At 45.6% G+C, this 25,408-nt stretch overlaps 1 protein-coding gene across 1 annotated transcript in view; it reads right to left on the reverse strand.

Moving 5' to 3' along the window:
- The window catches only part of LOC112216367 (E3 ubiquitin-protein ligase HUWE1-like), an 82,282-nt gene that overhangs the window by 23,123 nt on the left and 33,751 nt on the right, over positions 1-25,408 (reverse strand). Inside the window, exons 44-68 of the mRNA XM_042299938.1 lie at positions 23,304-23,454; positions 21,181-21,442; positions 19,429-19,609; positions 19,047-19,242; positions 18,619-18,786; positions 17,806-17,948; positions 17,460-17,526; positions 16,950-17,173; positions 13,447-13,658; positions 12,885-13,067; positions 10,906-11,072; positions 6,448-6,669; positions 6,046-6,147; positions 5,607-5,734; positions 5,218-5,377; positions 4,560-4,788; positions 4,084-4,262; positions 3,753-3,842; positions 3,395-3,601; positions 2,173-2,487; positions 1,548-1,752; positions 1,153-1,277; positions 827-1,047; positions 389-598; positions 3-187 (exon numbers count right to left, since the gene is read on the reverse strand). Coding sequence (XP_042155872.1) covers positions 3-187; positions 389-598; positions 827-1,047; positions 1,153-1,277; positions 1,548-1,752; positions 2,173-2,487; positions 3,395-3,601; positions 3,753-3,842; positions 4,084-4,262; positions 4,560-4,788; positions 5,218-5,377; positions 5,607-5,734; positions 6,046-6,147; positions 6,448-6,669; positions 10,906-11,072; positions 12,885-13,067; positions 13,447-13,658; positions 16,950-17,173; positions 17,460-17,526; positions 17,806-17,948; positions 18,619-18,786; positions 19,047-19,242; positions 19,429-19,609; positions 21,181-21,442; positions 23,304-23,454 — 4,532 coding nt within the window. The remainder of the gene's footprint in view (positions 1-2; positions 188-388; positions 599-826; positions 1,048-1,152; positions 1,278-1,547; positions 1,753-2,172; positions 2,488-3,394; positions 3,602-3,752; positions 3,843-4,083; positions 4,263-4,559; positions 4,789-5,217; positions 5,378-5,606; positions 5,735-6,045; positions 6,148-6,447; positions 6,670-10,905; positions 11,073-12,884; positions 13,068-13,446; positions 13,659-16,949; positions 17,174-17,459; positions 17,527-17,805; positions 17,949-18,618; positions 18,787-19,046; positions 19,243-19,428; positions 19,610-21,180; positions 21,443-23,303; positions 23,455-25,408) is intronic.

Here is a 25,408-nt window from a genome sequence, read left to right on the forward strand (position 1 = left end):
ACCTGCTGTGGTTGGCCCCTCCTCCCATCTGGAAGGTCCCTCCTCTCTGCACGGCTAGGCGGGTGTACTGTACTCCTCGGTTTCCCCCCAGGCGGCTGGTGAACGCAGGCGACCTCAAGATGGCCGACAGGGCTGAGCTTGAACTATGGCCAAATAGCCTCTCGTGCATCAGCTGTCTCTGACGAGCCTGTTGATGTCAAATTCACATTCAATGCGATGATGAAATAACTACATAATAAGAAGGGGTTTCTCATGTTTTACATCTAAGCACATGATGTAGCCGAAACAGTATTTGATAAATTCTGTTTTTTATCCAATATATTCTACGTGGGTTGGAACAGTTGTGTTACTTGGTGATAGTGTGTAGAAAAACGAATCTTACACTCACCTCCTGCTCGCGGCGCAGCGCGGCTGCCTCGGCAGCGATGTCCGGGGGCATCACTGCCAACACGCTGTCCTCCATATCTTCCAGGACGGAGCGACGCAGCTCAGAGGGGAGGGTCTGGATGAAGGTGACAGGGTCCAGGGGAGTGTCGCCCTGCGTGGGCTGCTGGGACAGCTCTCTACGCTGCTGCTCCGCCCTCTGCTGCGCTAGCACCTGGGGGAGCGAGAGAGACAGGGATAAGGGAGGGGGAAGAGGCAGGTTCGACAGACTTGGAGGCTTCTAGAACTATACCACTTTAAACCAAAATAAGTTAAACAACATATACAGGCTTTATTGAGAATTCCTAACGTCTTCAAAATAATTCTTACACAGTTGAGTCCTACAACTACATGGCTGGCTAAATAATACGATTTTTTAATAGTCCTAAGTTTTGTTCCCCACCTCCTCCTGTATGGCGGGTGGCAGGGCAGCCAGGAACTCAGGGCTGACCTCCGTGACCCCGGGTCCTCCTAGTACTGGTGTGGTGGCGGAGGGGAGGGTGGAGGAGACAGGGGGGCGCGCCGGGGGTCGGATACCCAGCTGGTTCTGGAGCACCTCACGACGGATGTCCTCTGGAAGAGCAGCCAAGAAGGACGGGTCTACACCCTCTGGTAAACTGATGCCTGGACAGAGAGAGGGGCGACTGTAGAAATGTAGAGCTCTACTGTCCATGGATGCCCACCACTGAAGGAGAGGGACAGATCAACAACCAATGAGACTCATCTTACCTGCCAGTGGGTCCTCATCCTCATTGCTGGTGGATGGGAGTGGCTCTTCCTGGATGGCCTGGGATTGGCTGTTGGCACGATCACTCAGGGGCATGGTCTCTCCAGGGGGGGAGACAGTGGTGGAGCTACAGAGGGAGGGAGAGAGGAGGAGGAAGCAAAGGAGGCGAATGGCTTGGCATGAGAAAAAAAGTTTTGTTTAGCTCATCTTTCCCTCAGAGCCTCTGATTAGATCACATTGATATAAGCAATATGGAACAGTCGTAGCTCCATGTTGCCCTCTGACAAGTGAGGTAGAATGTATCATGTTTGATATAAATCTAAATCTTCTAGAGCTAAAGAAGGGCTAGGATTAAAATTTGGAATGTATCGTTCGTATTGTCTTCTAAAAGCCTCACCTGGTCTCTGCGTCTGTGTGCGTGTCCGTCAGCCCGCTGTCTCCACTCCCAGACAGCGCCTGAGACAGATGGACAGCCTGGGCAGGGTTGGGCTCTTCCTGTGTGGCAGAGGCGGGGCTACTGGTATCCATGGGAGACCCTTCCAATTGTGACACACCCACCGCTGCAGGCTCAGAGGTCTCCACGATGTCTGGACTCAAGGAGGCTGGTGCGGGCAAGACAGGGGAGAGGACGAGGAAGAGGAGCAAAATGTTGATACAATAAGCAACTCTCTTTATAGGCTGATGACAACATCCTGGGAAAAACAATGTGGTTGCATTTACACCTGCTTTGTTACGATATTTACACTAACATTTCACTGTGAAGCAATGTGTAGTTAGCCATGGACGGGTAAATTTAAAAGACAGATTGTTGTTGGACAGATTGGTCAACATCATCACTGCAAATACAAGATGTGTGTCCTCACTGCTCATCAAATCACTCTGTGAAAGAGTGGAATGGTCTCAAATGTGCCAACTCGGCAAACCAGTGCTGGGGGCGAGCTAAAACGAACACGCCAATACTTTTTACAGTTCCAAAGCTAGTCAAAGCCTGCCTCCATCCATCATCTCTCCTCCTCACTCACCAATAGGGGGCGCCGGGGACATTTCCATCTGGGATGCCTCAGCTTCACAGTTCAGCCTATCGGATGAAGCCGTCAAGTCAGGAAGACCCGCCCCCGCCAGTGTGGCTAGCGAATTGGCGTGCGACTCGGCCAGGAGCAGATCTGCGATTGGCTGGTGGACCTGCTGGCTGATGGCGGTCTCCAGGGAGACCAGGGCCTGTTCGTGGGGGGCTGGGGTGGTGGGGGTGACCTCTCCTGAAGGGGGCGCGGTGAGGAAGCCTTCTGAGACCCTGGGGGGATCCAGACAGGACACCCCACTGCCCTGGGGCTCACCTTCTGAACCAGAGAAAACACACAGAACAGAGGGGACAACTGACAAACAGTTCTGATTTTGAGCAATAGGTTCACTTGATGTCACTGAAGGGAGAATAAACAGAACAGGAAATGAGTCAAACTAACTCAGTAGGGAGCAATAGGTTCACTACTTCAGTTACAGCAGATCCTACAGGTGTGCTAGTACTGTAGCCTTTATCAGGGCAACTGGCTGTGGTATTCAAGCAGAGGTTTGAGGAGCACCGAGTCAGAGAGGTAACAATGACATCAGTGAGATGTTGTTGGGCAGCACTGAGGAAGGCAGTAAGTTGTCTAGTTATCTCCCGTACGGGGCGCACTATCCTGATCCCCAACAACAACACAACTTACTACCTCACCACAGCACAGCCATAGAATGGTTCCAGCCGAACTACAAGCAGACACAAGCACATTACAACATCGCTGCATAGAAATATAATATTACGTAATACTGTCACAGTAATATGTTTTTCAACCATCAGTTGCAGAGTAACCGCCTAAATCAATCAAATTTTATTGATCAATAAAACGGCAGTCCGGTTGGTTCCATGGTGATAGTTGGGGTCGCCATGGCGTTGCCGTGGGAAAGACAGTAGACTGTATAGTCATCTCCCAGATCTGGTGTGATCCTAAAACTATACAAACTACTACCTCAGCCCACAGCCCGCTAATCTGTCCATCTGCCCGTCTGTCCACTGGCTTCAGAAGGGTCCAGAGGGTTTGGGTTAGGTCAGGTTAGGCTACTAAACAGCACACTGAAAATGACCAGAACATTATCTGAAAAGAATTCACTTGAGCAAAATTATTTACAAGTTAGAGCTTCAAACTTCAATGAATCCGGTAAAAATCAATATTACAAATAAAGGCATTTGAAAACAAAAAGTGGCAGTACCAGCAGTGGTCTCTCCAGCAGCACCGTTGACCGTCCCCAGTCCTGGGCCCTGTAGACTCTGTTCCCTGGTCTCCTCTCCTCCTGTCCTTCTGTCGTTCTGCTTGGCCTCCTCTTCCTCAGCCAGCTGTCTCCGTCTTTTTTCCCTCCTCTCCTCCAGCTCCTCGTCTCTCAGAGTCTCCAGGTGCTGCAGGATAGGAACCTTCACCACTGGAGAGGAGAGTGAGAAATAGAGGGGTGGGGTTAGAGAGGTGAAGTGTACTGTGTGTGACTGCATGACTCAGCAACAATATGAGAATCAGGGAATACAATAATAATCACTTGTCAGTCCAAAAGCAGACTAGTAGAAGATGTGAAATACCTGCGACACAGTCGTGCATGCTCTCAGCATCCAGCACTTTACACTCATCAGTCCATCGGGTTAAGGCAGTGGGGATACTGGACAGAGTGCCTGGAAAGACAGGATACAAACAGAATTACGAGCAATTCAACGAAATGCAAATTAAAAGCTTTGACTGGGGGCTACTAGCGCAGACTAAGCCCTTAGGACACCGTTCCCCACAGAGATTCCTCCTTTTCCTGGACTTATTCTCCAATGAAAGATTCCACATCCAGGACTAGGCTTAACGTGGGTCTGGTAAAGCGGCCCCATAGAGCAGCGTGGACTGGTGGACAGTGAGTGAGTGTCCTACCTGCTTGTCCTCCGGTGCTGCTCTGCTCGTGGAAGAAGTCGTCCAGTAGCTCGTCGTCAGATCGGGCGATGATGTGCACGTCCTCGTTGCCCACCAGGAGTCGGGCACGGCCGCGGGACTGCAGTGGCAGAGAGCTAGACAGCTGCAGGATGTCTGCTGCAGCACTGGGACCCAGCAGTCTAGAGGAGAGGGAAGGCACAGGCATATATATGATCTTAGTATTCTCTTTAAACCCACCCACATACACAGACATGACCTCCTTAGAAATGGACCTGGGTCAAACATCAATAAAGCAACTAGTGTCAATACTTTGTTTATGAGGTGCGAATGATTTTGCTTAGACTATGAACTTGAAGACTACTACAAAGATCCCTTTGTACCTGGCAAACTAAATCAAAGGGCAGCCGAAGTATTTGACCGAATCAAGGAAAAGTCCCATTAATGAATCTATTCATTCACTGTTGCATCCGTCTCACCTCTGCAGGATGAGTGGGGGGTTGGGCTGTCTGTTCCCAGGGTAGTGGACGTGTATCGTGTGGCCCGTGTTGGCGGTGAGCTGGCGTAGCGTTCTCTGGCTGCGACCCATGCCTTGCGCTAGACGGTTGTTGGTGCCCGCTCCACCCAGCGTTAAGGAGCCGTGGTCGGCGTGACGCACCATCAGGGGGTGGGAGCTGGGGATGTTGCCTGGGGAGGGAGGGATGTCAGCTGATGGGAACATGATAAACAGAGAGAACAGTTGCAGACATTAGGGGGACACGTAGTGACACAACCCCGCCATTCTACATAACGTTACATGGTTATCATAATCTAGGCTATATATTACTATAGCTACATAGCTAATCCAGCTATTGGTAATTGTAGTCTTAGTTGTTAAAGAGGATTTCGAAGAGAGACTAGAAATCTACTTGGTGATAGAGCTCGTACTCATAAAGCATCTGTGTAGGAGTGCTGATCTAGGATCAGTTCTGCCTGTCAGATTAAAAGAAATATGATTGACAGGGGGTACTAATCCTAAATTAGCACTCCTACACCAAGAAGCTTTATAAATATGGGCCCAGGCCAATAACATAAATTGCCTTCTAAATCTATCCATATATTAAAAACAAAGACGAATAAAACACCAAGATGACTCACCGGTGGTGGAGAACATGTTGTCAAACTCGATGATTAGATCATCGTCGCGGTCAAACCTCTCGAAACGGATGTGTGGCGCAGCGTTGATGTCTGGGAAATCTTCATCCAGCTCCATCTCCGACCCTTCATCATCATCATCCTCATCACCTTCTTCATCATCCTGAGAGAAAGAGAACATGGAATATTTTTCTTACATTACATAGTGTAAAACTAACTCTAAAGAGTGAATGGAGACCATTCAAATGGGACCGAGCGGGTTCACAACCAGATCTTCCCTATATTAGCCCATTAAGCCGGAGCCAATGCAACTCCTCAGGTCGCAAAAAAAGGTTACTTGTCAAGTATGATTATTTGTTACACAAACACCAAAAACACTCCTTTTTCCTCACCTGGTCCTCCTCCTCTTCCTCTTCTTCCTCCTCCTCTTCATCTTGGCTGTCTTCATCATCATTGCTGCCGCTGGAGTCTTCCTCCTGCGTGTGCTCCTCATCCTCAGGCTCCAGGATATTCATAGAGTCTACGTTAGGAAAAGATGGACAGTTGGAGGGTGAGATGGAGGACAGTGAAGGAGGGTGAGATGGAGGACAGTGAAGGAGAGTTGGAGAGACAGTAAAGGACAGATGGAGTGAGACCCAACACACTTCGACCCTTTTCACACTAATAACCCCATAGTACTGAATATAACAAATGAAATAGTACTGTAATGTATCTTTATGACAGATATATGACAGCCAAGCTATACTGTGCTGGCCTGGTTACACATCCACCATAACTGTCGGAATCACGGAGAGGACAACGTGAAAAGAAACCATCAGCGCCAGCACTGACCTTCTCTGTTGGTCTGTAGAGTAGAAGCCTGACTGATATTGGATGGCGCCTCATCCATCAACACGTCCTCTTGTGATTCGTCCTCACCGCTACCACGCCCCACTGAGTAACAGAACAACAGATATAACAAAATATAAAAAAATAACCCATCAAGACTGTATTGTATGTGCCCGCACCTTTCAATTGACATCATCCCATCAGTCTGATGAGCCCAGTGGTGTATTCAGAGGGGTGAAACGTTAACAGTATTTCCAATAGAGATGTATGCAAAAGAGTAGAACATTTGCCCAATTCTGCACGACAGACAATCAGCTATTCTACCCCCCAAAAATGTATATCTTAAGGTTTTGTAACGTTTCACCCTTCTGAACAGAGTCCTGGACAGCAGGCTGCTTTGCTTACCGATAATGGAGCTGTTGACGGCGCCGGCATCTCTCTCCAGCAGCTCGTCTATCAGATCCACCAGCTCATTCTCTACCTGCATGGCTGTGGTGCTGAGCACCTCCGGCTGTCCAGCGATGACCACTGTGTCTCCCTCAGTCTCTCCATCCATCAGGTCACTGTCTGTCCCTTGGACCCTGTGACTGCCCTCGACCAGAGTCCCCTCAACCTCACCCGAGTCACCTGTAACGAACATGACAGTAAGATGAATGGAACGATAATCCTAGAAGAGTCCAAATTAGGCTTTTCCATTTCCCTTTGCTACTGTGGAGTACGTGTTTGTGTGTAGTGTGAACATATTTGTTAGTACATGTGTATGTGTGTTTATGAGTGCGAACGTGTGTCTGTTTGTATGTTAATGCAAGGATTAGTACATTGCTAAACATGACCACTTTGTTGACCTGATAGCCAGAAAGGTGAGAAAAGTAATGTCATCAACAGCACACATGCATAAACATTCTTGTGTAACGGGAAGCTGGATTGAGTTTTATGATTGTGTGTTTTCCTGTGTGCCAGATATTGTTGTGGGGGAGAGGCCAGTGGGAAGTGCTCATTTTGGAAGTGGGGTGCTCATTGGACGGCTACATCGAACAGGCCTTGGCTGAGAAGCCGCTTCAGTACCAGCACCCCGTGGCATGCTGGGACAGCCTCGGGTGGAGGTGCCAGCTGGTAGTGCTGATATTTGGCAGTCTCGGCCATGTACACAGGCTTGCAGGGAGTGGCCTACAAATTGAGGGACTGACAAAAACGAGGGCAAAGCAATTGGCTAGGTACTGCTCCGTTTCAGCTGCCGTGGGCAGCCTAGCTGTTTGGGAGAAGGGGGTGCTTTCTGTACCCTTGCGTGCCATGAATACAGGGACCTTTGAAATGTTTGGATCCTTTTTTTTGGTGGATTCAAATTAAAGTATTTAAAAATGTGTGTGTGTGTGTGTGATTATATATAAGTACGTGGACACCTGCTTGTTGAACATCTCATTCCCAAATCAAGGGCATTAATATGGAGTTGGTCCCAACTTTGCTGTTATAACAGCCTAAACTCTTCTGGGAAAGCTTTCCAATAGATGTTGGAACATTGCTGTGGGGACTTGCTTCCATTCAGCCACAAGAGCATTATTAAGGTCGGATACTGATGTTGGGGGATTAGGCCTGACTCGCAGTCCGATCAAATTCATCCCAAAGATGTTCGATGGGGTTGAGGTCAGGGCTCTGTGCATGGTAATCAAGTTCTTCCAAACCATTTCTGTACGGACCTCACTTTGTGCCTGGGGGCATTGTCATGCTGAAAAAAGGGCCTTCCCCAAACTGTTGCCACAAAGTTGGAAGCCCAGAATCGTCTAGAATGTCAATGTTCGCTGTAACATTAAGATTTCCCTTCACTGGAACTAAGGGGCCTAGCCCGAAACATGAAAAACAGCCACAGACCATTATTCCTTCTCCACCAAACTTGACAGTTGGCACTACGCATTCGGGCAGGTAGAGTTTCTGGCATCCACCAAACCCAGACTCGTTCGTCGGATTGCCAGATGGTGAAGTGTGATTCAGAGAATGCATTTCCACTGCTCCGGAGTCCAACGGCGAGCTTTACACCACTCTAGTCGACGCTTGGTTTTGCGCATGGTGATCTTAAGCTTGTGTGTGGCTGTTTTGCCATGGAAACCCATTTGATGAAGCTCCAGACAAACAGTTATTGTGCTGACATTGCTTCAAGAAGCCGTTTGGAAATCGGTAGTGAGTGTTGAAACCGAGGATAATTTTTATGTGCTACATAAAATGTGAGCTTGTGTGGCCGACAACTTTGAGGCTGAGCCGTTGGTGCTCCTAGATGTTTCTACTTCACAATAAAAACACTAACGGTTGACCTGGGCAGCTCTAGCAGGGCCGAAATTTGACGAACTGACTTGTTGGAAAGTTGGCATCCTATGACGGTGCCACGTTGAAAGTCACTGAGCTCTTCAGTAAGGCAATTCTACTGCCAGTGTTTGTCTATGGAGATTGCATGGCTGTGTGGTCAAGTTTCTACACCTGTCAGCAAGTTTTGGCTGATATGGCCAAATCCACAAATTTGAAGGGTTGTCCACATACTTTTGACCATGTAGAGTGTGTACCGGTCAGAAGATGGATACACCATTCAAGGGTTTTTCTTTATTTTTTACTAGTTTCAACATTGTAGAATAATAGTTTAGACATCAAAACTCTGAAATAATACATATGGAAGCACGTAGTAATCAAAAAAGTGTTAAACAAATCAAAACTTTTATATTTCAGATACTTCAAAAGCAGCCACCCTTTGCCTTGACAGCTTTGCACACTTTGGCATTCTCTCAACCAGCTTCATGAGGTAGTCACCTGGAATGCATTTCAATTAACAGGTGTGTCTTGTTAAACATTTTTGTTGTTGTATTTCTGTCCTTCTTAATACGTTTGAGCCAATCAGTTATGTTGTGACAAGGTAGGGGTGGTATACAGAAGATGTTTTTTTACCAAATAGGGCTAAGTCCATATTATGGCATGAACAGCTGAAATAAGCAAAGAGAAATGACAGTCCATCATCACTTTAAGACATGGTCAGTCAATGCAGAAAATGTCAAGAACTTTGAAAGTTCCTTCAAGTGCAGTCCCAAAAACCATCAAGCGCAATGATGAAACATGTTCTCATGAGGACCGCCACAGGAAAGTAAGACCCAGAGTTACCTCTGCTGCAGAGGATAAGTTCATTAGAGTTACCAGCCTCAAAAATTGCAGCCCAAATAAATGCTTCACAGAGTTCAAGTAACAGACACGTCAACTGTTCAGAGAAGACTGCCTGAATCAGCCCTTCATGGTTGAATTGCTGCAAAGAAACCACTATTAAAAGGACACCAATAACAAGAAAAGACTTGCTTGGGTCAAGAAACACGAGCAATGAACATTAGACCAGTGGAAATCTGTCCTTTGGTCTGATGAATCCAAATGAGATTTTTGGTTCCAACTGCTGTGTCTTTGTGAGACGCAGAGTAGGTGAACGGATGATCTCCGCATGTGTGGTTCCCAGAGTGAAGCATGGAGGAGTTGGTGTGATGGTGCTTTGCTGCTGACAATGTCTGATTAGAATTCAAGGCACACTTAAAAATACAAACTCCGCAAAAAAAAAAAACTTCCTCACTGTCAACGGCGTTTATTTTCAGCAAACTGAACATATGTTCATAAAATTATTTACACAAGATTCAGACATGAACTGAACAATTTCCACAGACATGTGACTAACAGAAATGGAATAATGTGCCCCTGAACAAAAGGGGGTCAAAATCAAAATTAGCAGTCAGTATCTAGTGTTGCCACCAGCTGCATTAAGTACTGCAGTGCATCTCCTCCTCATGGACTGCACCAGATTTGTCAGTTCTTGCTGTGAGATGTTACCTCAGTCTTCCACCAAGGCAGCAAGTTTCCGGACATTTCTGGGGGGGGAATGGCCCTAGCCCTCACCCTCCGATCCAAAAGGTCCCATACTTGCTCAATGGGATTGAGATCCGGGCTCTTTGCTGGTCATGGGCATTCCGGTCTTGCAGGAAATTACACACAGAACAAGCAGTATGGCTGGTGGCATTGTCATGTTGGAGGGTCATGTCAGGATGAGCTTGCAGGAAGGGTACCACATGAGGGAGGAGGATGTCTTCCCTATATCGCACAGCGTTGCGATTGCCTGCAATGACAACAAGCTCAGTTTGATGATGCGGTGACACACTGCCCAGGACCATGACGACCAGCCACCTCTAAATTGTCCTGCTCCAGAGTACAGGCCTCGGTGTAACACTCATTCCTTCGGGACAGTCTGAGCACTGATGAAGGGATTGTGCATTCTTGGTGTAACTCAGGCAGTTGTTGATGCCATCCTGTACCTGTCCTGCAGGTGTGATGTTCGGATGTACCAATCCTGTGCAGGTGTTGTTACACGTGGTCTGCAACTGCAAGGATGATCAGCTGTCCGTCCTGTCTCCCTGTAGCGCTGTCTTAGGAGTCTCACAGTAAGGACATTGCAATTTATTGCCCTGGCCACACCTGCAGTCCTCATGCCTCCTTGCAGCATGCCCAAGGCATGTTCACACAGATGAGCAGGGACCCTGGCCATCTTTCTTTTGGTGTTTTTCAGAATCAGTAGAAAGGCCTCTTTAGTGTCCTAAGTTTTCATAACTGTGACCTTAATTGCCTACCGTCTATAAGCTGTTAGTGTCTTAACGAGGGTTCCACAGGTGCATTTTCATTAATTGTTTATGGTTCATTGAACAAGCATGGGAACCCGTGTTTAAATCCTTTACAATGAAGGTCTGTGAAGTTATTTGGATTTTTATGAATTATCTTTGAAAGACAGGGTCCTGAAAAAAGGACATTACTTTTTTTTGAGTTTAGACAGACAGAGACAGACAGACGTATCACCTGTGGTACCTTGTGTGTTGCTGTTTGAGTCCCTGGCGGCTCCCACAGTGTCGTGCTCAGCCTTGTTCTTGCTGGATCCCCCCTTCCCTCCAAACAGGCTGCTGGGCTGGTTGACGATACGGGACAGAGTCTCCAGGGGTTTCAGAGCTGCATTCACCGTGTTGGCCATGTTAGGACTGAGATAAGAGAAGAAATCAATGAGAAAATATGCAGAAATCATTCAGCGATTTGATCATCGGCGACAAGTTGATCAAATTATGCAAATTTGGGACTGCAATGACCAATGGGGGGGAGAAGCTCTCACAAGCCAGCTATGGCTAGACAGGCTTTTTTTATAACTTTTTTGGGAAGAAACACCCATGGGGGAGATTTCACTGATGCCTTACAATAAATGTAGTAATTAGGGCTGTTGTGGTGACCCCCACACTGACAGTAAAATTCCACATGACCATTGAGTCAAGGTAATCTCCTCCCAATCTGCACTCTGTAGGCCTACATGAATGGCACTGACAAGTTGCTAGTACCCAACTCACTAACGGACACCAGGCCATCATTGTAAAAAAGCATAGACTTACCTGATTAAATAAAAATGTTTTATGTCTTTGAACTTCAGAGGTGACTTAACGTTGCACCAGAGCTATCAAGCACGTGTGCGGAACAGCACAATAATTAAAATCATGTCTTACCTTTTTATAGGTAATAAATCCAATGGGAAACGTGATAACTATAGTATCCTTAACTTGCATCGAAAAAGTATATCCATTTCTGAGTCACGCTCTGTAATCTATGCTCTGGAGGGGGGGCTGGTAGCCTACACGCACTGGCAAAGACTCATGTGGCAAGCAGACACTGGAATAACTGAGTGACAGAGCTTTGCATAGGTGCTTTTTTTGTGTGGGACTTGAAGAACATGCTCTGAACTTTTTTTAAATGTACCGGTTCCCATACTTTTAAAGTAACAGTTCTATTCCGGAACAGATTCACTTCTGTTCCAGGTCCTGTTCCTCAAATAATGTTTTCTTTTCAGGTTTTCAACACCCGGTTGCATTTGTACTTTATGAACCAGAACGGAGAAAGGGAGAGTGAACAACAGCGCCTGTACGGTGCTAGTGATCAGGGGAGGGGCCGTGCAGGGTGTCTCCCCACTGCGAGTGACACAGGAGCAGGAATAGAAACAGAGAGACAGCAAGCACTGTTAAGTCACATTAGTAGACTAACTTTTTGCTAGTTATTTATCATCCCATCCGGTTACATAGTACTCTTCTTGACTGCACCAAACCTTGAGAAGCTAGTCAAGCTAGCTAGCTAGGCTAATTGAGGCTAGCCTACATAACATAACTGCACTTCTACCCAACCTACAGCTAAAAGCAACAACTTTGTTCGGTTATAAATAGCAGCCCACCGGTTGGCTTTTGATTGTTGTAATCTTCTCATTTAATACTGTCATTTTAATTCCATCTTCCATTGATTAGATAACTCCTATGTGCTTGCCAAACAAGCTGCCATGCAATGTTCTCTCTATCGGTGGGAGGAGCAGGGAACAGAACACATGCCTTTTTTGTAACTTTTTCCAAATAATTAATATAGTCGCATGCAGCCTATATGTTTTGATTTCAAAGACATTAAGGTTTGTCGGCCTATCACAAGTAAAGTTACCAAAGTCTTCATTTCAAATGATCACTTTTACCCGCAACACAGAATAGCCCGCTCCATGTGCGCACTGCAATTGTTTGAGAACAATAACCTTTTCTTATATGTGAATCCTCCGAGAGAGGGTGAATGTGAATCCTCCGAGAGAGGGTGAATGTGAATCCTCCGAGAGAGGGTGAATGTGAATCCTCCGAGAGAGGGTGAATGTGAATCCTCCGAGAGAGGGTGAATGTGAATCCTCCGAGAGAGGGTGAATGTGAATCCTCCGAGAGAGGGTGAATGTGAATCCTCCGAGAGAGGGTGAGCAGGGCGTTTGAGAGCATCAGAGGTGTGTGTACCTGGACAGGTCGAGGCTGTGTGGTACTCTAGCCAGGTCGTTAACCAGTCCCTTCTTGAGGAAGAGACGTATGATGTTGTTCATGCCGTTGTGCTGCGTCTTGGCTGCCGCCGTGCTGTAGAAGCTAGAGGTGGATGGACACGACTCCATGATGGTGCTGATGATACACATCACTGCCTGGAGCCTGGGTCAGTAAATGTTTATTAGAAACTGCATAATAAAGTTGAAGTATTAACTGGCTCTGATGGCTATATTACTCAGTACACAACAGTGATATCTATTAGGGTTGGGCTGTATACAGATGTTCATACCGTTTTTGTACCATACCCGGGTATACGGTTTTACCAGAAGTGTACACAAGAGGCACTATTTCTATATCGATAAAAAAAAAATGTATGTACAAAACAATTTTAGGCAACAGAGATCTTGATCCGGGAGGGGATTGACTGTCTCTGCTGTAGCCACTTAGATAGCAAGTTAGCAAACCAAATTATCGTTATAAGCAGTGGCATAGCACGCACCGCCGCAAGGTTGACACACACACCCAATTCTCTCACACACACCTGGCGTGTTTCTCCGTGCCCTCTGCCATGGCCAGCGCCCGGCTGAGTGCGGCCTTCACCTCGTTGACCAGAGCCACCTGTGCGTCGGTGCCTGTGCCGGCAGCTGCCAAGCTGGCCAGGAACAGACGTGCCAGGGCAGGGGTGTCCTTATCCTCAGAGCTCTGGGTGTGGGGCAACAGGTGGTCCAGCACGAAGGCTAAGACACTACAGTCCTGCAGGGGGAGAGAGAGAAAACAAAGCTAGTCAGGAGGACAAGTATTATACCCAACAGAGTTGAGTTGGACCCCTGGGTGGTCCGGCACAAAGGCCATGAGAGGACTAGAGTCAGGACAATACTGAGGAACTTATCAGACAAACTTAGAACTAACAACGTTCTACCTTCTGTAGCATTTCTGACAACGCTAACATCTTACCGACCTACAGGAGCACTAATCAGTCAGCACTAGTAGGCAGGTTGCTTAGGATTCAAACATTCTCAAACAGCCTTACAGGGAGGAGGTCAGAGACCTGGCCGTGTGATACCAGGACAACAACCTCTCCCTCAACGTGATCAAGACAAAGGAGATAGTGTACTACAGGAAAAAGAGGACCAAGCACACCCCCATTCTCATCGACAGGGTTGAGTGGAGCAGGTTGAGAGCTTCAAGTTCCTTGGCATCTACATCACCAACAAACTAACATAGTCCAAGCACACCAAGACAGTCGTGAAGAGGACACAAAACCTATTCCCCTCAGAAGACTGAAAAGATTTGGCATGGGTCCTCAGATCCTCAAAAGGTTCTACAGCTGCACCATCGAGAGCATCCTGCAGGGTGGTTGCCTGGTATGGCAACTGCTCGGCCCCCGACAGCAAGGCACTATTGAGGGTAGTGCGAATGGCCCAGTACTCCACTGGGGCCAAGCTTCCCGCCATCCAGGACCTCTATACCAGGCAGTGGTCAGGAAGGCCCTAAAAATCGTCAGACTCCAGCCACCCTAGTCATTGACTGTTCTCCACGCTACCACAGCAAGCAGTACCAGAGCGCCAAATCTAGGTCCAAGAGGCTTCTAAAACAGCTTCTACCCCCAAGCCATTAGACTCCTGAACATCTAGTCAAATGGCTACCCAGACTATTCACATTGCGCCCCTTCCCCACAACACTGCCACGCTCTGTTGTCATCAAGGCATAGTATAGTCACTTAAACTCTACCTACATGTACATACTACCTCAACTAACTGGCACCCCCCGCCCTGTATATGTGTGTGTGATATATATATATTTTTACTGCTGCTCTTTAATTACTTTTATTCTTATCTGTATTTTTTGAAACTGCACTGTCGGTTAGGGGCTCGTAAGTAAGCATTTCACTGTAAGGTCTACACCGGTTATATTCAGCGCACGTGACTGATTAGATTTATTCATACTCTTCAGTGGAATAATGAAATTCAGTGTCCTGCTACTACATAAATAAAAATACAGTAGCAGTCAAAAGTTTTAGAACACCTACTCATTCAAGGGTTTTTCTTTATCTTTACACTCTTGGCATTCTCTCAAATAGTTGCACCTGGAATGCTATTCCAACAGTCTTGAAGGAGTTCCCACATATGCTGAGCACTTATTGGCTGCTTTTCCTTCACTCTGCAGTCCAACTCATCCCAAACCATCTCAAATTGGGTTTAGGTCAGGTGATTGTGGAGGCCAGGTGATCTGATGCAGCACTCAACCACTCTCCTGTTTGGTCAGATAGAGTCTTTAGGTGCCTTTTTGGCTATGAGAAACAAGATTCACCGGTCTGATGAAACCAAGATACAACTCTTCAGCCTGAATATCACGTCACGTCTGGAGGAAAACTGGCACCATCCCTAAAGTGAAGCAGGGTGGTGGCAGCATCATGCTGTGGGGATGTTTTTCAGTAGCAGGTACTGGGAGACAAGTCAGGACCGAGGGAAAGATGAACGGAGCCTCAGGAACTGAGACTGGGGCGACGGTTCATCTTCCAACAGGACAACAATCCTAAGCACACAGTCAAGACAACGTAGGAGTAGCTTCGGGACAAGTCTCTGAATGTCCTTGAGTGGCCCAGCCAGAGGCCGGACTTGAACCCGATCTAACATCTCTGGAGAGACATGAAAATAACTGTGAAGTGACACACCCCATTCAACCTGACAGACCTTGAGAGGATCTGCAGAAAATAATAGGAGAAACTTCCCAAATACAGGTGCCAAGCTACCCAAAAAGACTCAAGGCTGTAATCGCTGCCAAAGGTGCGTCAACAAAGTACTGAGTACTGTGTATTTATGTAAATGTGATCCGTTTTTTTAAAATACATTTGAAAAAGAATCTAGAAAGCTGTTTTTCCTTTGTCATTATGGGGTATTATGTGGAGATTAAATTGTTTGTTTACCTAATCAATGTTAGAATAAAGCTGTAACATAACAAAATGTGGAAAGGGGGTAGGGGTCTGAACACTTTCCAAATTAATGTATGCACGTCTCATTAGGCTGTGTGTATTTTCAAATACAGGCTTAGTGTAAAATTAGTGTCAATCTATTACAAATAGAAAAACAAACTTTAGACTAAATATACATTTGACAGAGCACAGCAATCGATAAAACAAGTGGTTCTGAGCTGATGTCAGCATTACACAGGTAAGCTAATGAGGAGAGAAAACAGGAATGCAGACAGGCTGTAAAGACTTCTACATCTATGAGTGACTGTGTACAACACCACCACCTGCTGTTATGTTGGACACCTATGGACCAAAAAAAAACATGTTATGAAATATTGACATGTACTGCCAAAATAAAGGTTTAAGGAAATACAGGCAGACACCACATCACAGACAAAACAGCTCACTCAATCTTGTAAGTATAAAAGCAAAGCTTTTGGTGTGTGAAAAAGCCAAACTTTACATTGTACGCAGTACAAACTCACATTATTGTGGGAGCACCTCCGCTAAGAGTTTGAATTAGGCTATTTGAGAAGGTTTGAATCCATAATCAACCTGCCTACACAAGTTGTTTGAAGTACAATGGACCAACATCGCTACTGTAGAAGATCAAAGTGTGATGGAAAATCTTGGTAGAGCATGGGTGGAGTAGGCATTGTGGTGCTCATGTGAATTTGCATTCTGTTTCGTGGTCAAGTAAAGGCTGCGGCAACACAGGGATGAGAAGAGTTGAACAGGAGTCGGCGAACGCATTTTTAAGTACTGAAAGCAGGGTTTCCCCAACTCGAGCCTCAGGATCCCACCGGGTGCACGTTTTGGTTGTTGCCCTTGCACCTACACAGCTGATTCAAATAATGACCTAATCCAGCTCCCATCATTTGAATCAGCTGTGTAGTGTTAGGTAAAAAAATAAAATAATAAACGTGCACCTCTGGGGGTCCTGAGGACAGAGTTAGGGAAACTTCAAGCTTAGATCCCTTTGGGTTCTTAATGCTAAATGTATTACAGTAGTAAAAATCTCAATACAAATAGACTACGAAAAATTGAAGTTTTGTCCAGACAAACCAACCCACCTCCTTGATGAGCTCAGACTGTCCGGCCGTGTAGCAGTAGGATGCTATGAGGGTGGCGATGCCCACATAGGACCTGACCAGCTCTGCCAGGAGACGCAGGATGGTGGAGGTGGGCATCAGGGGCTTGGAGGCCTTAGCCTTGGCCCCCTTACCCTCCTCTGAGCTGGCTCCGTTCTCACCCTCCACCTCCTTCTTCTCCTCACGCATTTCCTCTGGAGTAGAGGCTGGGGAGAGGAGATGAGAGGGACAGGGAGGGGAAAGAGAAGAGAGGAGTTGAAAGAGAGGAGGGGAAAGAGAAGAGGAGTTGGGATCAAGTAGGGGCAGAGAGGTTGTTAGAACACATTTTTAAGGACGCAGTCTTGACAAAATCTTTTTTCATTAATTGTGTAAACACTATATTGTATATTTTCATCCTAAAATGTAATCAAACAAAAGCATGAAGTGTAAGGATGTAAATGTAGTCAATACCAGTAGAGGCTGGAGGTGAAGAGCAGGGAGGGAGTGCCTCACCTTCTCCCTGGGGCGTGCCAGACTGAGAAGAGTCAGCCACAGCACCATCTGCAGTAAACACCTGGGCCTGAGTGAACGAGATAGAGAAAATATTACTTACAATATCTAGACTAATACAGCAGTTTTCAAAACATACATAGTAATATGTTCCCATTGATAATACTCACTCTTGGGCCCTGTTCAGTCAGTGGGAAAACATTTTGAAATGGAGAGGTATAACCTAAACTTCCAATAAGAACACATCTTCTGCTTTCTGCTGCAAAACGTTTCGCTAGTGTATCCACTACTGAAACAGGACCATGGCCAGAAGGACTCTCACAAACAGCCAGCCAGACATGACACTTACGTTGATGTGGAAAGCGGACTGTGAGTCAAAGTCACTGCCCTGTCTGGTGAGTCTGTACTGCTGGTAGACATCATCATCCTGGAGTATCTGACACAGGTCCTGCCCCCCAGGCACCGCCACAGCAGGCTCCTCTGGACGCTCAGCTACACAAGAGACACAGGAAGTTAGCCCACAGAACCTTTCACTTTACACACGTGTAGCAGGAACACCTGCTGCTTCCATGAGATATCATAGACTGACCAGGTGAAAGCTCTCTTATTGGTGTCACTTGTTAAATCCACTTCAAATCAGTGTAGATGAAGGGGAGGACAGGCTAGAAGGATTTTTAAGCCTTGAGACAATTGAGACATGGATTGTGTAATTGTGTCATTCAGAGGGTGAATGCGCAAGAAAAAAAGCTTTAAGTGCATTTAAACAGGGTATGGAGGTAGGTGGCAGAAGCACCAGTTTCTGTCAAGAACTGCAACGCTGCTGTATTTTTCACTCCCAACAGTTCCCCGTGTGTATCAAGAACGGTCCACCAACCAAAGGACAATAAGTCAACTTGACACAAGCTTTTCTGAGGGCAAGGGGGGGTGCAACTCAATATTGGGAAGGTGCTCTTAATGTTTTACACACTCAGTGTACGGCTTGCTGTCTCAATTCATTGATGTCTTTTCATTCCTCACATCCTCTCTCCTCTTCTCCTAATGCATTGGAGATTAAGAACCGAGGAGAGGGACCTTGTTCAATATAGTGAAGGAGGCGAGGACATAGGACGCAAGGTATCGAGGAAACACAAATTGGGATAGGGTGCTTGTGTGAGGGTCTTACCCTCTTCAGGTGCGTGGTAGGCGGCCAGGGCGTTGAGCATGTCATAGATGACCTCTTTGATGGTGTCAGGGATGGGGGGCAGCGGAGACAGCTTGAGGGGGGTGGTCTTCACCAGCTGCACCGCGTTGGGCCCCTTGATACGCAGGTTCTCAAACTCATCATCTGACGCTGAGCAGAGTGAGAAAAAGATGTCAACACTTACAGCAACCACACACACACTGTCACATTAAGTCACACTATAAAATAGGGGCACTAGCTGAGAGCTATAGGTGCAAGCAGATAGTTGACTGGCCACAGGTCTGTCTGAGATGTCCAAGATGTATTCAGAAGTAGTTTCATAAAGATTTGGTCCCCAAACCACGCTGTTTTGCATGGTCCTTTGAACCGGATAGACCTGTGGACATTCAACTATCAGTGTTTTAACGTACCCGTACCAGCGCCGCGGGGTGCCGGTAGGGCGATGCGGACGCAGCTGTTGGCCGTGTCTGCGAAGCAGTCTGGGTTCCGGCAGGCGGCCGGGCCCAGAACGCGCAGGATGTAGTTAATCTCTCTGGAGCCCAGAGAGCCTGATACCACACCTGACGTGGTGCTGCCCGCCCCACTGGTCACTGCTGACCGCACCACCTAGAGGTCAGACAGACACTAAGTGCAAAATACAAACGGCTATAGTGCACTACATTTTAACACTGACTGGGGGTTTCTCAACAGTCTAAAGTTTGTTCCTCTCAGTTTCTCCTTGCCTTCGGCTGCACTGATCAGAAAACTGAAAATAATACCAAACAGTTGAAATAGGTGAAAGTGTTACAGTACCTTCTCCATGGTGTGTCGTAGCGTGGCAGGGTCCTCGATGATGTGTCTGAACAGCAGGGTGACGAGCGGCGTGAAGCCGTTGAACCCTGACCCCTGCGTCAGCCCCAAGATCATCCTGGTACTCTTCAGCTCAGCAAACATCATGGCGTAGTAGTGGGTTCTCGTCAGGCGCAGGCACAGCCTGAAGAAACATTATAAATTACACACAGTCCAATTGATGCCAGTTCTTCCGGTGCAATTTATATATAGATGTATTTTATGTTATGTTTTGCAGTTGTGATTCAAATGGTCCCATTTTATGACTGACGCAAACCAATATCCCATTACGGATCAGTAAAATAAAACTACTACAATTGATTTGTACAGCACTTTCATGACCCATTCTCAGTGTGCAACAAGTACTTAGAGTAGTAAAATAGAAAAAGTAGACAGCCAGCATGACCTGGGCCGGGTGGGTCTGGCCCCTCTGGGTTCAAAATATTTTGTTTAAGGAGCTCCATGTGTGGCATCGAGCACATTCTAATGCCTTGATTCCATCCGAAATACACAGAAAAATTATTGAATACCTGGAAAATGTAGTTGTGGTATTATGTAGAAAGAGATTACTTTATATTGAATTTAAATCACTGATAATGTAAGAACAAGTAAAATTACATTAATTTAAAAAAATGTTTCATTTTTTACAATTAATCTTCAAGATTGATGTCTTATTTATAGTTTTACTGCAAGGAATGAATTCCCACACCATTGGATGCTCTAAGTTGGCTTGAGAAGTATCCATACTGTCATACCGGCACTGAACAGAAAGACTGCTATTTTCAACCCCCACTGAGCTGATCTGTAGGTTAGCAATGCTAACAAATATGTAAAATCCTATAGAGAATGCTAACTAAAAATGCTAAAGAGCGCATTGCGAACATGTTATACGGTCTCTGACCTAAATTATTTGCAGGACTGACATCCCAGCTCAAAGTTACAGAAGTAGCTCAAAAACGCTACTCACAGTTTGCTGCACAAAATAAATATTAGACCGCAAGGCTGTTGATCTAGGAGGGGATTCCCTGCTGTTACCATGCAAAACTTGATTATGGAAGAGTGTAACAAGCTAATAAATTAGCAAATCAAATGCACAACTGCAGAGCATTTAGCACATTTTAGACAGTTAAGTTATAAGATATCTAGCTGGCAAACATTTAGTTGTGGATTCCGTACTACTCCACAACAAGGCTCCGGTCTCTCATGGTTCTGTCCTTGTAAAGGCCACGTGAATGGGGACTACCAGTAAGGTTAGTAATTAAAAATGGAAATTAACTCGATATTCCTCATCTCCTAACGTAATGCACGAGTTGACTGCAGGTATTTACATAAAAAGTAGCTACAAATATCAAAATGTATAAAAATAGATCAAACAAAGTATAAACAATAATGACAGTATTGAAAAAATATCCCTTGGTAATTTCCAAATCCCCCTGTATATGGTATAATAATAATAATAATCACAGTGGTTGTCGAGGGTGTAACAGGTCAGCACCTGTCCTATCAATAGATCGCTAGAAGATGCATATCGTTCCTTCCAGCGAGAGGGGGCTCGACAGAAACTTAAATGAAAAGTAACCTAGTTAATATGATTTTGAAGTGGACAAAGTAGTCAGCTGAAAATTTGTCTAACAAGTTGATTAGGCGACACTAGTGGAAAACACTGCATTTACAAAAGATTCAAGACTTAAAAGAGAACAAAATAAAAGTAGGAACCTTAGTGTGGCGTGGAGGGTGTCTGGGTCCACGGGGACACTGATCATGGATACACAGGCTCTAATGAGCACTGTGGTCATGTCCTCTGTCAGGCCCTGCACCACGATGGCTGCTCCTGCCCCGGTGCGTTCAGACGTGGGGTCCAGGAGGGCTGCAGGAGGGGGGGCAGGAGGAGCAGAAGGACCAGAGAAGGACTCCTTTAGTTGAGGGGTAGTGTTGTCATCTTTAGGAGCACTCATCTCCACAGCTACTGGGGCAGAGTCTGAAAGAGAGGGGGGAGGATTTGACTATGGTATTCAACTAAAGTAACAGTATACATACATTTATACATTTTTCATCTAAACAAAGTGTGCTTTGTGACAATAGCAATGTCTAATAATAGGTGAACACTTCACACTTTGCTTATAAAACACGAGTTATATGGAGCATATTTCTTCCAAAGCTATAAATCTACAGTGCCTTCAGGAAGTATTCACACCCTTTCTACATTTTGATGTTACAAATTGGGATTAAAATAGATTTTTTTAGATCTACACAAAATACTCTGTCAAATAGAAAGGAAAAGTATAACAAATAAATAAAACTAATATTTCTTGTAAGATGAAGTATTCAACACCTTGAGTCAATACATATATCACCTTTGACAGCAATTACAGCTATGAGTCTCTTTGGGTAAGTCTAAGAGCTTTGCACACCTGGATTGTACAATATTTGCTGAATCGTTTTCTCAACTCTTCAAGCTCTGTCAAGTTGGTTGTTGATCATTGCTAGACAGCAATTTTCAAGTCTTGCCACAGATTTTCAAGCTGATTTAACTCAAAACTGTAACTAGGCCACTCAGGAACATTCAATGTCGTCTCAGTAAGCAACTCCAGGTTATATTTGGCCTTGTGTTTAAGGTTATTGTCCTGCTGAACTGGTACATTTGTCTTCCAGTGTCTGTTAGAAAGCAGACATTTGTATTTTGCCTGTGCTCAGCACTATTCCATTTATTTTCATCAATATAAAAAACTCCCATGTCCTTGCCGATGAAAAGCACATCCATGATGCAGCTACCACCGTGCTTGAAAATATTTTTTAAAAAGTGGTACTCAGTGATCTGTTGGCCCCAAACATATATATTTGTATTCAAAACATAAAATACATTTCTTTGCCACATTTTTTTGGCAGTTTAGTGCCTAATTACAAATTTAAAAAATGTTTTGCAATATTTTTTATTCTGTACAGGTTTCCTTTTTCACTCTAATTTAGGTTGTTATTGTGGAGTAACAACAATGTTATTGATCCATCCTCAGTTATCTCTGTAACGGTTTTAAAATCACCATTGGCCTCATGGTGAAATCCCTGAGCAGTTTCCTTCCTCTCCGGCAATGGAGTTAGGAAGGACACCTGCAACTTTATAGTGACTGGGTGTATTGACACCATCTAAAATGTCATTAATAACTTCACCATGCTCAAAGGGATATTAAATGTCTGCTTTTATTGATTTTATTTTGCTTTTATTTATTTTATTGATACCCATCTACCAATAGTTTCCCTTCTTTGCGAGGCATTGGAAAACCTCCCTGGTCTTTGTGGTTGAACCTGTGTTTGAAATTGATGGCTCGACTGAAGGATCTCACTGATTATTGTGTGTGTGGGGTACAGAGAAGGTAATCATTCAAAAATAATGTAAAAAATATTCACAGTGAGTCCATGCAACCCATCATGTGACTTAAGCACATTTTCCCTCCTGAACTTATTTAGGCCATTAAGGGATTGAATACTTAGTGCCCTGACACTTCAGCTTTTCATTAACTTGTAAAAACATAATTCCACTGATATTATGGGGTATTGTGTGTAGGCCAGTGACACAATCTTAATTTAAATTCAGGCTGTAACAAAATGTGGAAAAAGTCACTGAAGGCAGTAGGTACATTATCTGGGTCTCTCTGTCCTAAGGCTTGCCCATGTCCCCCTCATCAGTCTCAGGTATCTGTTCGAGGCTATACTAGAACAGTAGCTCCTATAAAGTCATCACCTGGGTCTGTCTGTGTCTCCTCTGCCTTGTCCCTGTCCCCCTCCTCCTTCTCAGGTATCTGTTCGAGGCTATACTAGAACAGTATCTCCTATAAAGTCATCACCTGGGTCTGTCTGTGTCTCCTCTGCCTTGCCCCTGTCCCCCTCCTCCTTCTCAGAGTCCGTCATGCTGCCAGTTTTGGCAGGTTTAGGAATGCGAGGCACTCTCTGGACCGTCAGCATCACCGGACGACGGTTACCAGTCTCCTCATTCACCTGGAATAGAACAAAGATATAGAAGTCAATGGTTTCCCAGACCCAAATTATGTCCATAACTGGACTGATAAGCACTTTCAATGAATACTCTCTATTGAGCACCAGGATTTATTAAAGTATTCTTAAGTCTAATAACCAAAAAAATCCACTGTTTGTCAACTCTGTGCCTTTGAGTGGTCTCTGTATAGAAGAGGCTCCCCTCCCACACTCACCGGCGAGTTTATTAGGTACACCACTACTTTCACCAGAATGGATCGCTCCTACGTGGCCGTGGCTTTCTATATAAAGCAGGCAGACAGAGGCATTCAGTCACTGTTCGATTGAACATCACAACGGGCAAAACTAGTGACCTAAAAGACTTGGCGCGTGCTATGATCATCGGTGCCAGGCACGCCGGATCCAGTATCTCAGAAACGACAGCCCTGTGGGATTTTCCCAAGAATGGTGCCACAAACAAAAAACATCCAGTCAGAGGAAGTCCTGTGGACAAAAACAACTTATTGATGAGAGGTTGAAGGAGAATGGCAAGAATCGAGCAAGCTAACAGGCGGGCCACAAACAGACAAATAATGGCACAGTACAACGGTGGTGTGCAGACAACCACAACGGGTTCGATTCCGATCAGCTAAGAAGCAGCTCCAGTGGGCACACGATCACTAACACTGGACAATTGAGGACTAGAAAAACATTGCCTGGTCTGACGAACCCCGGTTTCTTTTGAGTCATGCTGATAGCTGAGTCAGGATTTGGTGTAAGCAGCATGAGTCCATGGACCCATCCTGCCTGGTGTCAACGGTACAGGCTGGTGGAGGTGATGTACCACCGTCCAATCTGCAGCAACTGCATGATGCCATCGCGTCAGCATGGACCAATATCCCAGTGGAATCCTTGTAGAATCCATGCCCCGAACAAGTAAGGCTGTTCTGGGAGGCAAAGGGTGGTCCGACCCAGTACTAGATGGGTGTACCTAATAAACTGGCCATTGAGTCATTGTATTTTGTTATGTTACAGCCTTATTCTAAAATTGATTAAATACAAAATAAATCCTTAGCAATTTGCACACAATACCCCATTATGACAAAGCGAAAACCAGTTGACATTTTTTCAAAATGTATTAAAAAATGTAAAGAAAAACCTACATAAATATTCAAACCCTTCGCTATGAGTCTCGAAATTGAGCTCAGGTGCATCCCGTTTCCATTGATCATCCTTGAGATGTTTCCACAACTTGATTCGAGTCCATCTGTGGTAAATTCAATTGATTTGAAAAAGCACACCTGTCTATATCAGGTCCAACAGTTGACAATGCATGTCAGAGCAAAAACCATGAGGTTGGAGTTGTACGTAAAGCTCAGAGAGGATTGTGGTGAGGCACAGATCTAGGGAGGGGTACAAAAAAAATCTGCAGCATTGAAGGTCCCCAAGAACACAGTTCCCTCCATCATTCTTAAATGGAAGAAATTTGGAACCACCAAGACTCTTCCTAGAGCGGGCCACCCAGCCAAACTGAGCAGGGGGGTGATAAGGGCCTTGGACAGGGAGGTGACCAAGAACCCGATGGTCACTGACAGAGAACTAGAGTTCCTATGATGAGATAGGAGAACCTTCCAGAAAGACAACAATCTCGGCAGCACAATCTCAGGCCGTTATGGTAGAGCGGCCAGACGGAAGCCACTACTCAGTAAAAGGAACATGACAGCCCGCTTGGAGTTTGCCAAAAGGCACCTAAAGACTCTCAGACCATGAGAAACAGGATTCTCTGATCTGATGAAACCAATATTGAATGCTTTAGCCTGAATGCCAAGCGTCACATCTGGAAGGAACCTGGCACCATCCCTACAGTGAAGCATGGTGTTGGCAGCATCATGTTGTGGGATGTTTTTCAGCAGCAGGGACTGGGAGACTAGTCAGGATCGAAGCAAAGATGAACGGGGCAAAGCACAAAGAGATCCTT

This window comes from Oncorhynchus tshawytscha, linkage group LG16, assembly GCF_018296145.1.
Source record: "Oncorhynchus tshawytscha isolate Ot180627B linkage group LG16, Otsh_v2.0, whole genome shotgun sequence".
NCBI classification, from domain to species: Eukaryota; Metazoa; Chordata; class Actinopteri; order Salmoniformes; family Salmonidae; genus Oncorhynchus; species Oncorhynchus tshawytscha.